This window comes from Phodopus roborovskii, unplaced genomic scaffold (assembly GCF_943737965.1).
Source record: "Phodopus roborovskii unplaced genomic scaffold, PHOROB, whole genome shotgun sequence".
Lineage (NCBI taxonomy): Eukaryota > Metazoa > Chordata > Mammalia > Rodentia > Cricetidae > Phodopus > Phodopus roborovskii.
In genome coordinates, this window is record NW_026126645.1 from 4,198,707 (window position 1) to 4,212,760 (window position 14,054).

A 14,054-nucleotide genomic window follows, 5' to 3' on the forward strand; every position below is an offset into this window, starting at 1 on the left:
AGGGCCTCCTGGTACCTTGTCCCCTAAAATGCTGCAGCTGCAGCAGATGATCCGTCACAATTAGAACTGCAGGGAGCATAGAGCCTGAAGCAGCCTAACCCAACTGGGAATGTAACTGTGGAGAGACCCCTAACTCAGGGTCAAGGCTCAGGCTGATAGAACATCCCTCCATGCTTCTGTTCAGCAACCTGGGCAACCTGTTTGCAGACCAGCGCCCTGGTGCTTGCTTGAGTGAAGGACGTCAACCTGGGCATAGGTGGATTTTGTTTGTTTTTTGTTTTGTTTTGTTTTTAACTGTTTGCTCTTTACTCTTCTGTTATTTGCTCTTTGGGAGAGTCCCTCACCTAGCTCCCAAATAAATCACACGCAGAGTTGTATTCTTTCTTATGACTGCTTATGCTTGGCTTCTTTCTAGCCAACTTTTCTTAACTTAAATTGTCCTGTCTACCTATGCCTCTGGGCTTTTATCTTTCTCTATTTCTGTATACCTTGCTGTACTTCTTTTTCCGTGGCCTGCTGTGTAGCTGGGTGGCTGCCCCTTGAGTCACCCTCCTCCCCTGACTCCTAGATATTTGTCTTTCTTTTTCTCCTCCTACTTATTCTCTCTGCCTGCCAGCCCTGCCCATTCTTTCTCCTGCCTTGCTATTGGCTGTTCAGCTCTTAATTAGGCAGGCAAAGTAGCACAGCGTCACAGAGTTGAACAAATGCAACATAAAAGAATGTGACACATCATTAAACAAATGTTCCCCAGCATAAACAAATGTAGTGCATCTTAAAATAATATTCTACAACACATGAGTGTCCCTGGGGATGCCCATCTGAAGAGGACATGACCTCCCAGTTGCATCTGGGGCAGGGACAGTTTCCTGACTCGATGGAGGGAGAGGCTCATGAGCACTCTTGGGCTTTGCAGAAGGTTTGAAGGGCAGGCTAATGCCTGAACATAGCCACACAGCTAAGTGTTTTCTCTGGCTCCTCTTTTTTGTTCTGTCTAAGCATCACTGTAGGGTCTTCATGGTGGTGAGTGGTGGATGCAGGACGCCCCCCTTTTCTCAGCTGTCATCCAGGAGGCATTGGCATCATTTCTGGTTTCACTGTGCTATAGCTGATGCTGCCATGAACACCTTTGTGTACAAGGCCATTTCTGCTCTGAGACTCATTTGCTCAGGCTAGACCACAGTGAAAGCACAGAGCACACACATACTCAAGGCTCATGACTCATCCTGGTACATTCTACAAGCACTCTCCAAAAACAAAACTAGTCTCTTTCTGCCCCATTTTTTTTTTTTAAAAAAAAAGACCTTATAGACTCAAATCCCTCACATCCATCTAACGTCAGCAAAAATTTATTTCCCTTAACATTGCTTTGCTCTGGTCAGAGAGTATGTGGCCAGTGGACTCTTCACATCCAATCCTGGTCGGAAGCAGTCAAGGCTACTCTTACTTTGTAGACTGAACCCTTGGAGGATTAGAGAGGTGTGTGGCTGTGCCCGTGCCATACAGTGCGGGAGAAGTGGGGTTGCCCCTCAAAGCAAGTGCCCTGTCAATCTTTTCATCTCCCCTTCGCCATCCTCTGCCTTTGGCCCCGTAGGAAATCTGTTCAAACTGACGTAAAAGAGACTCTGCTGTCCCCAGAACGCAGGGCCTTACCTTTGGGGTCAGGCAGCCCTGAGTGCCCACCTTGGCCCCCCTCCTCAGCTTCGCCTTTTTATTTGTAAATGATTTATTTATTTGTATGAGCATTGGTGTTTTGCCCACATATATGTCTGTGTGGGAGTTGTTAAATCACCTGGAACTGGAGTTAAAGACAATTGTGAACAGCCATATTGGTGCTGGGACTTGAACCTGACCCCTTTAGAAGAGCAGACAATGCTCTTAATTTTTGAACTCTCTCTCCAGCTCCCCCCCCTTCCTTCTTGGCTTCTGAGTGGCCTTGGGAAAGTTGCGTATCTTCTCTGAGCCTCAGTCTCCTTACCTGTACCATCGTAGGCTCAAATGTAGCCCCAAGTAGGTGACTATCAGCCCTGAGGGCCCGATAGTCAACCACCCTCACCTTGGGAAGATGTGGGGTTCACCAGCTGTTGCCCTCTGCCTGCCTATCTGCAGATGAGCGGGGTAAGGACCACCTCCGTGCAGGCAAACTCAACCTGGTAGATCTGGCCGGCAGTGAGCGGCAATCCAAGACCGGGGCTACAGGGGAAAGACTGAAGGAGGCCACTAAGATCAACCTGTCCCTGTCAGCATTGGGCAATGTCATCTCGGCCCTGGTAGACGGACGTTGCAAGCATATCCCTTACCGGGACTCAAAGCTGACACGATTGCTGCAGGACTCACTGGGAGGCAACACCAAGACTCTGATGGTGGCCTGCCTGTCTCCTGCCGACAACAATTACGACGAGAGCCTCAGCACGCTGCGCTATGCCAACCGGGCCAAGAACATCAAGAACAAACCACGCATCAACGAAGACCCCAAGGATGCTCTACTTCGAGAGTATCAGGAGGAGATCAAGAGGCTAAAGGCCATTCTGGCCCAGCAGATGGGCCCTGGCCATCTGTCAGGTGGGACAGCCTGGGGAAGCGGGAGAGGGCGGAGCCGAGCAGTTTTCCCATCGATGCTGCTACTTTCTCTGACTCCATAGGCAGGTCCTTGGACACCACTCAGCTCACATCATATCCCGGTGGTGATGGCCTCTAACTGCCTGTAGCCCCAGAAAGAGGCCTGGCTGGCTGGCCTATTCAGCCAGCCATAAGCTCACAGCTGCTCACTGCCTCAGGCTTGCTCACCTGTCTACCCAACTGTCTCCCTAGCTCAGTGGCAGGGGCATCATGTTCTTAGCATCTGGGTGACTCACTTCCCCACATCCCACCCCAGCTCCTGGAATTGTAGCTTCCATTCACAATCTGTCATCTGGCAGGCATAGAAAGCCAGGTCTGGAACACAGGCCTGCAGGGATTGAGGAGAAGCTAGAATGTTCTGTTGCCATCTCTTAGGAGCAGTGAGCACAGAAGAGTCTAGCATCAGCCCCTTGGTCCTCCTGCCCAGCTGCTTCTGTTGACCCATTCTACACACTGCCCCAACCTCCACCCATCACAAGCCCCCCCTCCCTCTCCTGCCTTCCCACATGCTCACCTCCCTTCCACCCACTCTATTGCTTACACAGCCCCTGCTCATCCATTCTTCCAACACCCACCCACCATCGTAGACCTTAGACCATGAGCTGTTCTGTGTGCGAGACTCCAGGCCTAGTGCTCAATGACATGGATGCAGGGCCTCTCAGTCTCCTTCTTCCCTCAGTTACTGCATCCTTCTCTCTGATCCTTTAGCAAGATGTGGAGTATCTGTCTGCCTCTGCTGGCTCCCATTTCCCTCCCCCACACCCTCCTCTTGCCCCTAATCCAGGCTGGCCAGCCCCACCCATTGAATAGCTCTTGTCTCATGAGCTGTGACCAGCCTCTCTAAACCCTTGCTGTTGGGGCTGGAGAGGTGACTCAGTGGTTAAGAGCACTGGCAGCTTTTCCAGAGGGTTTGATTCCCAGCAAGCAAATGGCAGCCCACCCTTTCTTTGTATTCATTACACATTTGCACACTCACTTGCTGTCTTCCCTAGTGCACAGTGCACAGCAGCGGGGAGCTGTGTCTAGTGCTACTTACCTCTCGGCTGACTGGTTGATTACATTTACATAAAGGCATATTTATGCCTGGTTCCTGGGTGCCTCACTCACTCCTGACTCTTCATGTCTCTTTATCTCCAGCCTTGCTGTCCACTCAGACACCCCTGAGCTCTGCCCAGCCTGAGGAGAAGCTGCTGTCCCCCACTGCTACGCAGCAGGACACTGAAGCTGAGAAGCAACTGATCCGGGAGGTGAGACCCCAGCGAGTTGGCAGTGTGAAGGAGAGGGTGTCCTGGGAGAGCCAGGGTAAAGGAGAAGGTGTCACCCTAATTCACTCCCCATGAGGTTGGCATCATGGTGCCCTTTTTATTTCTGAGGAAGCTGGACTTCAAAGAGATGTTACAACTTTTCCCAAGCTATAGGGAAGATGAGAATATCAGAGTTGGATCCAGGATCCAGGAACTTGGGTTCCTGGTCTAGATTGCTGTTGGTGTCACAGTAGAACCTGTGTGGGAGAGAGCTGAGGACCAGGGACATTCCCAAGAGGAGGTCTCCTTGGTAATGCTATGTCTTAGTTAGGGTTTCTATTGCTGTGAAGAGACACCATGACCATGGCAACTCTTATAAAGAGAAACCTTTAATTGGATGGCTTACAGTACAGTTCAGAGGTTCAGTTCATTATCATCATGGTGGAATATGGCAGTGTACAGGCAGACATGGTTCTGGAGAGGTATCTGAGAGTTCTGCATCTTTCACAGGCAACAGGAAGTGAACTGTATCACTGGGGGTGGCTTGAGCATGTATGAGACCTCAAAACCCACCTCCACAGCAACACACTTCTTCCAAAAAAGAGCACACATACTCCAGCAAGGACATACCTCGTAATAGTGCCATTCCAATTGGGGGCCATTTTCCTTCAAACCACTGCATGCTAGAAAAGGTGGCCAGGGACTGATAGGGATAGAAAGCATGTCCCTGGAATGGGAAGGCTCTTGGTGGAGATCAGGCTATCAGAGTGGAAAGGAATCTGTTTGCCTTTGGTGCCACTGCCAAGCCTGGACCTGAGAGCATCACGGCTAGTTTATCCTAGGGAAAGTGTAGCATTGGCTTCACACGGCACCCAGGTCCTCCCACCACGAATCTCCCAGCATCCCTGGGAAGCAGCAGGACAGGAGCTCTCCAGGGGTACATACATAAGAAGACATAGCAGAGGGTCCCTCTTAACTCCAGGCTCTGTGGGTCCCAAAAGGCTGCCTGCTAACCTTGTCTGGTGGGTACCTGTGGGTACCTGACTCCTCCTGATACAAGGCAGAAGCAGCTCCTGGAATCTCTGACCTGGTGACATCTACAGCTGGGGCCCTTGTCAGCTGTGACCTCAATTAGGGGCTAGCCCTCAAGATCCTTGTCAGCTTATGGGACCAGGGACCTGGCTTAGTGACCCTAGTCCTGGGAGTTCTGGCCTTTGGGGATCATCTAGGATAGGTCTTGGTGTTGAGTCTGCTCCAGGACCCAGGTCTTGCCCTTTGTGGAGGTGGGGGGCGGGGTAAGAAGAACCTTTCTAGGGAGGGCTGAGCATCTCACTAGGGGGTAGCTCTTCCTGTGTTAGGAGCCTTGGTGCTCTGCAGGTACCAATGACCAGAAGCCACACCAAGTGACTTGGAGTGGCTGTGGGATCCCACAATGATGAGGGATCTGGGCTACAGACTCTCAGGGGAGGAGAAAACTGGACACTACCTGGAATGGAACCTTCTAGGCAGGCTCCTGTGGTCTGGTAGGTTGGATGTCACCTCCCCCTCAGTGGCCTCCAAAGAGAACATACCTCACTTTGGAGAGGTGCTTCATGGAAGCCATGGATGTTGCCTGCCTAAAACCTAGTGGACACTATAGGCTATCAGAGGGTGCCGACAGACAGACACTGCTGTTCAGGATTCCATTTCTGACACTGGAATTTCTGCTTGGAGCCATGATGGGAAGCAGAGGTGTGGCTGTCACCCATCGTCCTGTGCATCTATCTCTCCTGAATCACACTCTCTTAGTGCCCACTGTGCTGCAAACCATACCCTAGGGTAGTCAGACCCTACAATGGAGCTCCTGCATGTACAAAGACAGCCCTGGCTGGGAGGCAGCCCTGCTATGAGCCCAAGGCTTGTCTCTGGCTTCAGCCTCCAGTCAGAGTGGGGAGGTTTGGGCTGAAAGATTGGCATCCAGTATTTTGTTATCAATGGCTTGAGTGGCACTGGGTAGAAACATTGGCTAGAAGAGGAAAGGCATTCATGACACCGTGTGGTGTGGAAGAATGCGGTTGAAAATGCACATGGAAAGCATCAATCCATCAAAACCTCAGAGAGCAGAGCAGAGGGGCTGTCGAGGTCCAACTGTCACTCCCATGCGATAAAGGGACACTCACCTTGTCCTCTCCTGTGTCATCCGAGTGTCTAGCACTGGAGGTCAGTTCTGAAGGTGGGTTAGGTGGTGGTCACTAACCACCTCTATGTCTCCGACCACCTCAGGAATATGAGGAGCGCCTGGCCCGCCTGAAGGCCGACTACGAGGCGGAGCAAGAGTCTCGGGTCAGGCTACAGGAAGACATCACTGCCATGCGTAACTCATACGATGTGAAGCTGTCCACGCTGGAGGAGAATCTACGCAAAGAGAAGGAAACAGGTGTGTATTGCCGTGGGTCATCCAGGAGCCCACCTCCTGTCTTCCCTCTTGGTGACAGAAGTGTGAAGGGCCCTCTGTATGGTAGGCTCAGGCCTCTCTACCCCTTACAATCCAGCCAGGCTGGTACCACATTAACCTCCGCCTATAGGTGAAGAAACAGGCCCAGAGAAGAGAGGTAACTTGCCTTTGGCCACACAGCAGGGGAAGTGGAGTCAGGATTGGAATCCAGGCACTCTAGGCCCAAAGCTGATAGAATCAGACGACACTATCTTGTGGTGCTCTGTCCACAAGCTGGGCCACCTCTGGCTTATCAGTGCTGCTCAGCGATGGCTTCCTGGAAGAGGGGGTGAAGGCAGGGTTAGGCTCTGGAGAGAAGGCAGTGGAGCAGGAATGGGGGACATGTATCCGGACGCTTGGGATCTCAAGCTGGTCTGTGAGACACAGTGGGCATAGGCCACCTTCCCCCTGAGAGAAGGTGAGACATTCTTGTTTGTTGCAGAGGCGATTCTCAAGGCAGAAGTCCTCTATAGGTCAGAGGTCATGTCCAGGGCTGAGTTAGCCAACGGGTCTGAGTACTTACCAGCTTTGCAGTATGAGACGGCGGTGAAGCCCACTATCCTCTCCATGCCCAACACGCTGCCTGGTGATGAGGTCATCAAGAGCCAAGCTCCCCTCACATTTGAGGAACTGTCCCATGTGGAGCCATCCAGGTCAGAGATTTCTTTTGGGTCTAATGAGTCATCTACCCTCGAAGACTCCTCAATGTCGGAGGCCTTCCCCGGGCCCGAGGAGCTTTCCAATGTGGAGTTCTCCATGCCTGGGGTGCTGGCTGAGAGCAGGTACTTCTCTGATGACTATCTTGGTCCAGAGGTTGCTGCGTCTTCACTGGAGCCAGAAAACTATGCCCAAGAGGATGAGCCACCACTAGAACCCATACACGTGTTAACAGGCCTGCAAGATCCCTTTGCTGAAGTGGAAGCCAAGCTAGCCACACTCTCTTCCACCGTGGCCATGACGGACCTGTCCCAGAAGAATGTCTCCCAGACCCCTGAGCAGGTAGCGAACGTCCTATGGAGTGGGCAGGGTGGGCTGGGACCACAGGACTCATTGTACACACAGGGCTGCTGATCTCTGCTGTTCAGCAGTGACCACATGTGTCCTCTGTGACTTGGTGGCCTCTTTGGGGAGCTTGCTGTCCTGTGGTCTGGGAAGGACATATACTCTGTCAGACACACACTAGGAAAGCTGGGATGGAGCCCCCAGGTCATGTTAGGCAGGCACTTGTTCCTTTGCGTGTGTGTGTGTGTGTGTATGTGTGTGTGTGTGTGTGTGTGTGTAAAGGAGGGTGGGTTGCTGAGTTGCCATAGTGATCCTGAGCTCCCAGCCTAAGAGAGACAGGCAGCCTGGGGCTGCCTTTCAAGGCCACAGGACTTGGGGTGCCTCCCCTAATCCTTCCTGCCCAATCTCTGGCCCCTTCCTGTTTTAAGAAAATGTTCCACTTTTCTCCCCATTTTCTGTTTTCTTCATGTAAGCATGTGTGTGCACATATGCACACACATGTAACAGCACAGGCCTTTGAAATCCCACCTCCCACTTCATGGTCCAACACTGGCCAGAAACTCTGGACCACAGTTTCCTCCCCTGAATAGTAGAGATGCCAGCTTGTGCTTTGCGTGATAACACAGAGCACCTCCTAGGACACCATAGGCACTCACCCATGCCCTGTCTCTCCTCTCATCTCTTCACCCCTACAGCAGCAGCAGGCAGGCAGGGGAGGTCATGCAGGGTCTGCAGCCTCCAGGGAGGCAAGATGAACTGGGTGTCAGGACAGTGAGGAAGTAGAGGGGATTTGCGGCCCAGATCATTCTTCCTTTCCCTCACCTGTTCCTCCCCCCCACCAGCCATCCTCGACCGACCTGCTGGAGCCCAGTGACACAAAGTCAGAAGTTGAGGTGGCTGACAGCCTCCTCCTCAGGACTGTGAGTACCTGCCTGGCCCTCCAAGGGCCTGACCCAGTCTGTCTGACTTGTGCCCTCCCTTCCTGGGACTAGGTTTCCTTGCCTCCACCATCCCCAGGCAGGTGTCCCATGGCTGAGCAGTGTTTAAAGAGAGAGCTGCCACTCTGTGCAGTTAATAGGAGGCCTTCTGGAGACAGTGGCATTGGAGGCCCTTGTCTTAGAGGAGCAAAGGAAGGGTATGCACAGAGGACCAGGGCTGCAGGCAGGCCTGATGGTCCTAAGACACTGTCCAGGACCTCCTGTAGTCCTGTGGCAACCAATTTAAACACCCTTCTTCTTCTGCTTGGAACAGTGCAGCAGACAGGTGGGGGTGGGTGGGAAGGAGGCTTCTAAATCTCTTCACACTTAGGTAGAGCAACAGTAAGTCTGCAAGCCTCTAGGCAGGGGTCACAGGGTGGTGGTAGACAAAGTGTTGGGAGGCCCCAGCTAGGAGGTGAGACCAAATCGAGGAGGAGCCAGGAAGAGCATTTCATGCCAGATTTCCTGAACAAGACACCAGTGTCCTCAGAGGCACCAAGAAGGACAGGTGGGGTGCAGAGGGTGCTTAGGAGAGAAATGGGGGAGGGGCAGTAGCCAAGGAGGAGACCAGAGTTTCCTGTGGATGAATTCCATGGGCAGTAATGGAAGGTTCTAGAAGGAAAGGGACACTATGGTCAGTTCATATTTTTGAGAAAATTGTCCTGCCTGCCTTGCTGACTAGATTAGAGAGCTCAAGAGAAGAGGCAGGAGCCTGTTTGGGGTGTGGCGAAGACAATTGTACGAAGAATTAGCTTGGGTCCAAAACTTTTTTTTTCTTGTTTTGTTTTTTCCAGGCAGGGTTTTTCTGTATAGCTTTGGAGCCTGTTCTGGAACTAACTCTGTAGACCAGGCTGGCCTCGAACTCCCAGAGATCCACCTGCCTCTGCATCCTGAGTGCTGGGGCTAAAGGCGTGCGCCACCAATGCCCAGCTGGGTCCAAAACTTTTTATAGCTTGCTACAGGTTGTGTTCCTATTATCTTAAATCCATAATGTTCTGACATCTGAACTTTTTTTTTTCCATTTTCATGTACACGTGTGCATGTTTTACGTGTGTATGGGCCCAGGTCTGTGGGTACATATGTGTGCACACACATGTGGAAACTCAAAGTTGTTGGAAATCATCCTGGCTTGCTCTTACACCGTGTTCACTGAGACAGCATCGCTCACATGGCTGGTCTCAGTAGCCGGCTTGCTCTGGGGCCCCCTGACTCTCGCCTCCTGAGCCTGGAAATACAAGGGATTGACATGGATTCTGGGGGCCTGAACTCTAGTTCTCATGCTTTAACCATTGAGCAGTCTCTCTAGCCACTGACCCATTAAACTTTTGGAGCACCCTGGAGATCAGAGCTTTTCAGATTCTTATGCAGGTTGGGTTTTAGACTTTGGAATGCTCAGAGATGCTTAGCCTGTGTATCTTGTATCTGAGGCAGGGAGTGAACTATGGAGGCTCATTCACGTCTCCTCCCATCCTTAACTCTGTGTCCAGGAGCCTGATCTAGGCCTGAAGGTGGCTGAGGAGGTGGTATCTGAGGCAGAGACTGGCACGTGGATGGAGTCTGAAGCCCACATGGCCCAGGTGGCCGAGGTGGCCCAGCCTCAGCCCTTGCTGGCCGTGGCGAACGTGAAAAGGGAGAGTGTGGGCGTAGAAGTGGCTGTGCTTACAGAAGAGCTACAGCCTGTGGATCAGCAGCAAGTGCTGGCCCGGTGAGCAGCAGGTTCAGGGTGGGGACCCTGGGGTGTGACTGGAAGAACCCTGCCCAGGATTGGAGGTTGAGGAATTGTGGCCCAGGCTGGGGCGAGGTAGGATCTGCTTCTCAACCTCTGCTGAGCCCACACCAGGCTCCTCCTCTACCATAAGAGGGGCAGTGGGGCTGGGGGGGGGTACCACAGTGGGCCAGCCAGGCAGAGCTCTGACCAGAGCCACCCAGACACCAGTTTCCACTCAGTCACCTGCTGGGATGTGTTTGTTCCATAATAGATTAAAAAAAAAAAAAAACTGTGGAGCACCACCCCTATGCTGAGGGAGCACGGCTATGGGCCTGCTCTGCTTCAGGCATCATCAGTATTGGGGGTGGCTCAGCTCTGAGCCCTCAGGACACTGTTTGGAGGAACCCAGCTCTGAGAAGGCAGCTTCAGGTGTTTGCAACTCAGTTTTCCGTGCTGGGAAGTGGGTTGTGGGAGAGTGGGTGGCAGATGGTGGCAGGCCAGCAGGACCTGTCACCCTTGCTTTCTCCTCCTGGCTGCAGCTTGCAGTTGCTAGAGCAGCAGGTGGTGGGGGGCGAGCAGGCTAAGAACAAGGACCTGAAGGAGAAACACAAGCGACGCAAGCGGTATGCAGATGAGCGCAAAAAGCAGCTGGTGGCGGCGCTGCAGAATTCAGATGAGGACAGCGGGGACTGGATGCTGCTCAACGTCTATGACTCCATCCAGGAGGAAGTGAGGGCCAAGAGCAAGCTGCTGGAGAAGATGCAGAAGAAGGTGAGGCCCTGGCCCAGGCCCCTGGCCCCACATCCCAGCTGGGCATCAACACTCCTTGCAAACAGCTGGCAGCTCTCTGTTCTCCACACAAGCATGTATTAGCGCCTGCTGGGTGCCTCTTCTAATGATCCAGAAGAAATGTCTGATAGGGCATGGTGGCTGAGGTTGGGGCCAAGGGTGTGGTTAAAGACCAATATTTTGTGGGACTGTGGATACAGGAGGCACTCATTAATTGCTGGAAGGGAAGGTGGTGAATGGTGGGTTAAGGCTGGGGGGGTGCTGGACACAGTGTTGATGGGCCACATGGAAGGAAGAACCAGTGAGCAGTTGGTGAGTGGCTGCTGGGGGGCAGTTTGGGGACCGAGTGGGCAGACAGGTGCTAAACTGCCTTTCCCTGCTCATCATGTGTCGCTCATCCTTGGCTCAGCTCCGGGCAGCGGAGGTAGAAATCAAGGATCTGCAGTCAGAGTTCCAGCTGGAGAAGATCGATTACCTGGCGACCATCCGCAGGCAGGAGCGGGACTCCATGCTCTTCCAGCAACTCCTGGAGCAGGTGCAGCCGCTCATTCGAAGGGACTGTAACTATAGCAACCTGGAGAAGATACGGCGAGAGTCGAGCTGGGATGAGGATAATGGCTTCTGGAAGATCCCCGATCCCATCATCCTAAAAACCAGCCTTCCAGTAGGTCAGGCGCTCGGCTGCCCCCACTTTCCACTGCCTTTTTGACAGCTGGCCACCTTGCAGAGAAACAAAGCCTGACCTCTTCCTGCAAGCTGTGGGTACAACAGACATGGTATTCCTGAGGATCCAATCATTAGGACCCTGAGAGTGTTGTGCTCTGGAGGTGACAGGTGGGGGCCGTGTGACCTCTGTGGGACTGCCATCTGTGATATGGGAGTAAATGACAGCACTGTCCTTAAAGGTGCGGTGAGGTCTGTGATATGCTCAGACATTTAAATGCCTTAGTTCTTTCACTATTGTCATTCCGTCCTTTGACAGTCCCACAAAGGTCATGATTAAAACTGGATCTCAAAACAGGGCATAGTCGAGCATGCCTGGCATCCCAGCATTTGGGAGGTGGAGGCAGGAGGATTAGTTCAAGGTTCTCCTGGGCTACAGAGCAAGGTCAAGGCCTGCTTGTGATACATGAGCCTCTGCCTCGAGAACGAAGCAAAGCAGGGCTGGAGGGTTGGCTCTGCAATCAGGAGTACATGCTCTCCCAGAGGACTAGACTCGGGTTCCCAGCACACATATCTGGCAGTAAGTCCTCCTCTAATGAGTACCCTCTTCTGGCCTTTGCGGCCACTGGGGATGCACATACTCATACACTCACACACATGAAATAAAAATAAACTAATAAACAAAGCCCACAAAACCAAAGTAAACAAAATTGAAACGGACTCTTACAGGGTCAAGTTCACAACCAGAGCAGCAGGTTATACTAGGACCATGGATAGATACCAGCTGTCCCAGGTTTAATCTGTGCTTTAGCCCTTGACCTCCTGTGTGGTTTTATGAAGACCACTGTCCCTCTCTGAGCTTAACAAAGGAGGGATTGGAGAAGATGACTGTAAGGACCCATCTAGCTCTGATGACCTCAGAGTAAAGTCAGATTTTCTGTGGATCCTTTCCTACCGTTCGTATGTACGTGTGTATGTGTGTGCGAGCATGTGTGTATCTCTGCTTTCCTGTGACCCCCTGCAGTCCTTTCCCCGGTCGCCGTTCACTTGTGCTCCCATCCCTGAAGTGATGGGTAGCCACGGATGCCACTCACCCAATTAAAACTTCAGCAAGCGCCATTTCCCATGAGCCTCTCTCCTGGTCCTACTCACCTGATTTGCAGCGTGGACGGCGGTGTGGGCATCCTGTGTCTGAGTCCTCTTGTCATGTTTCCTCATCATCCCTTGACTGGGCTGGGAAGTGTCCCCTGTTTCCAGCCTCCAGCCAGCCTGACCCCCACCCCAGGCAGGGCCGCTCCTACTGCACCCTGTGCCCAGCTCCTCAGTTTCTGTTTTCTCATAGCAGTTTCAACTGGGCCACAGAACAAGCCAACCCGCAAAACCTCTGCAGTGGACAACGGCGAGCCGCACATGGTAAGGCCGGAAGTGGGAGGGAGGAAGAGAGCAGGGGTGGGAGTGGAGGTGGGTAGATGGGGGTGCCCACTGGCCCACTAAGTGCTGTGGGTAAGTGAAGCCGCAGGATGCCTCGGTCTTGCCTGGGGACTAAAGCCGGCTGCTAAGCCTGGACCCTTTCCACCGCTATGTTAGGCACCTGGATTCTCAATAACCTCTCAATCAAAAGTACTGAACAAAGGTAGAGTCTGTGCTAACTGCCTGTGGTGTCTCCTGCTAGCCTAAGGCTGGATTTACCTCAGTGACTTAACTTCTTAAGAAAGAAAAAGCTTTAAAACATTTTTAGCGTGGGACTACAGAGAGGTTATGTCAGAACACTTTTAGTTCAAAGTGACAGGTGCCAAACAGTCAACACAAAATAGGCACCTCACTGACCCGTGTAGGTGGATCGGTTCCAAACATGGCTAAATCTCAGGACTCAGTCAGGGCTCTGTGTCTGACGTTGCCCTGTGTCCCTGCCTCTGAGCTAGCTAGCTTCAGGCTTTATCCCCAAGGAAGGGCAGTTGTAGATGGCTGCTAGCAGTTAAGATCCAAAAGGAAGAATATCGTTCCTTCAGCCAGCTGTTCTCAACCTGAGGGTCACAACCCATTTGGAAATCACATATCATATATCCTGCATAGCAGATATTTGCATTACTCCTCATAACAGTAGCAACGAAAATAATCTTATGGTTGGGGATCACCACAACATGAACTGTATTTAGGGGTCACAGGGTTAGGAGGGTTGAGAACCGAAGCCATCATTACACCCAAGCTTGTGGAAAGACTGAGGTTGGTTCTGCCTGGTCACAGGCCTACTCTATGTTCAGGAAGATGTAATTCTGATTGGTGCAAGCCTGGGTCCTACATCTGTCCCTGTGAATTATCTTCCTGCTGGAATGGGAGGAAATACTCCATGCAAAAGATTCAGACTGAGAAAAACAAGCCCATCCCAGCAGTTGTGAAAAAGAGCCTTCCATGAGGATGTGTTGGCCACAAAGGTAGCTGACAGCGAAGGCCTTTTGCATTGTGTATACTCTGAGGGATTTGGACCATGCAGTATCTATCACCCTTGGTCCTGTTGATGCTGGAGGAAGGAACATGGACCCACCCATGGAAGGTGAAAGGAGGCTGTGACTTCCCTGGTTGAA

The 14,054-nt window shown here is 52.3% G+C and overlaps 1 protein-coding gene across 1 annotated transcript in view; it reads left to right on the top strand.

The window, feature by feature from the left end:
* Kif17 (kinesin family member 17) overlaps nucleotides 1-14,054 on the top strand; it is a 30,375-nt gene that overhangs the window by 13,405 nt on the left and 2,916 nt on the right. Inside the window, exons 5-13 of the mRNA XM_051173663.1 lie at nucleotides 2,107-2,559; nucleotides 3,754-3,863; nucleotides 6,123-6,276; nucleotides 6,776-7,332; nucleotides 8,178-8,255; nucleotides 9,800-10,017; nucleotides 10,560-10,791; nucleotides 11,219-11,477; nucleotides 12,815-12,885. Coding sequence (XP_051029620.1) covers nucleotides 2,107-2,559; nucleotides 3,754-3,863; nucleotides 6,123-6,276; nucleotides 6,776-7,332; nucleotides 8,178-8,255; nucleotides 9,800-10,017; nucleotides 10,560-10,791; nucleotides 11,219-11,477; nucleotides 12,815-12,885 — 2,132 coding nt within the window. The remainder of the gene's footprint in view (nucleotides 1-2,106; nucleotides 2,560-3,753; nucleotides 3,864-6,122; nucleotides 6,277-6,775; nucleotides 7,333-8,177; nucleotides 8,256-9,799; nucleotides 10,018-10,559; nucleotides 10,792-11,218; nucleotides 11,478-12,814; nucleotides 12,886-14,054) is intronic.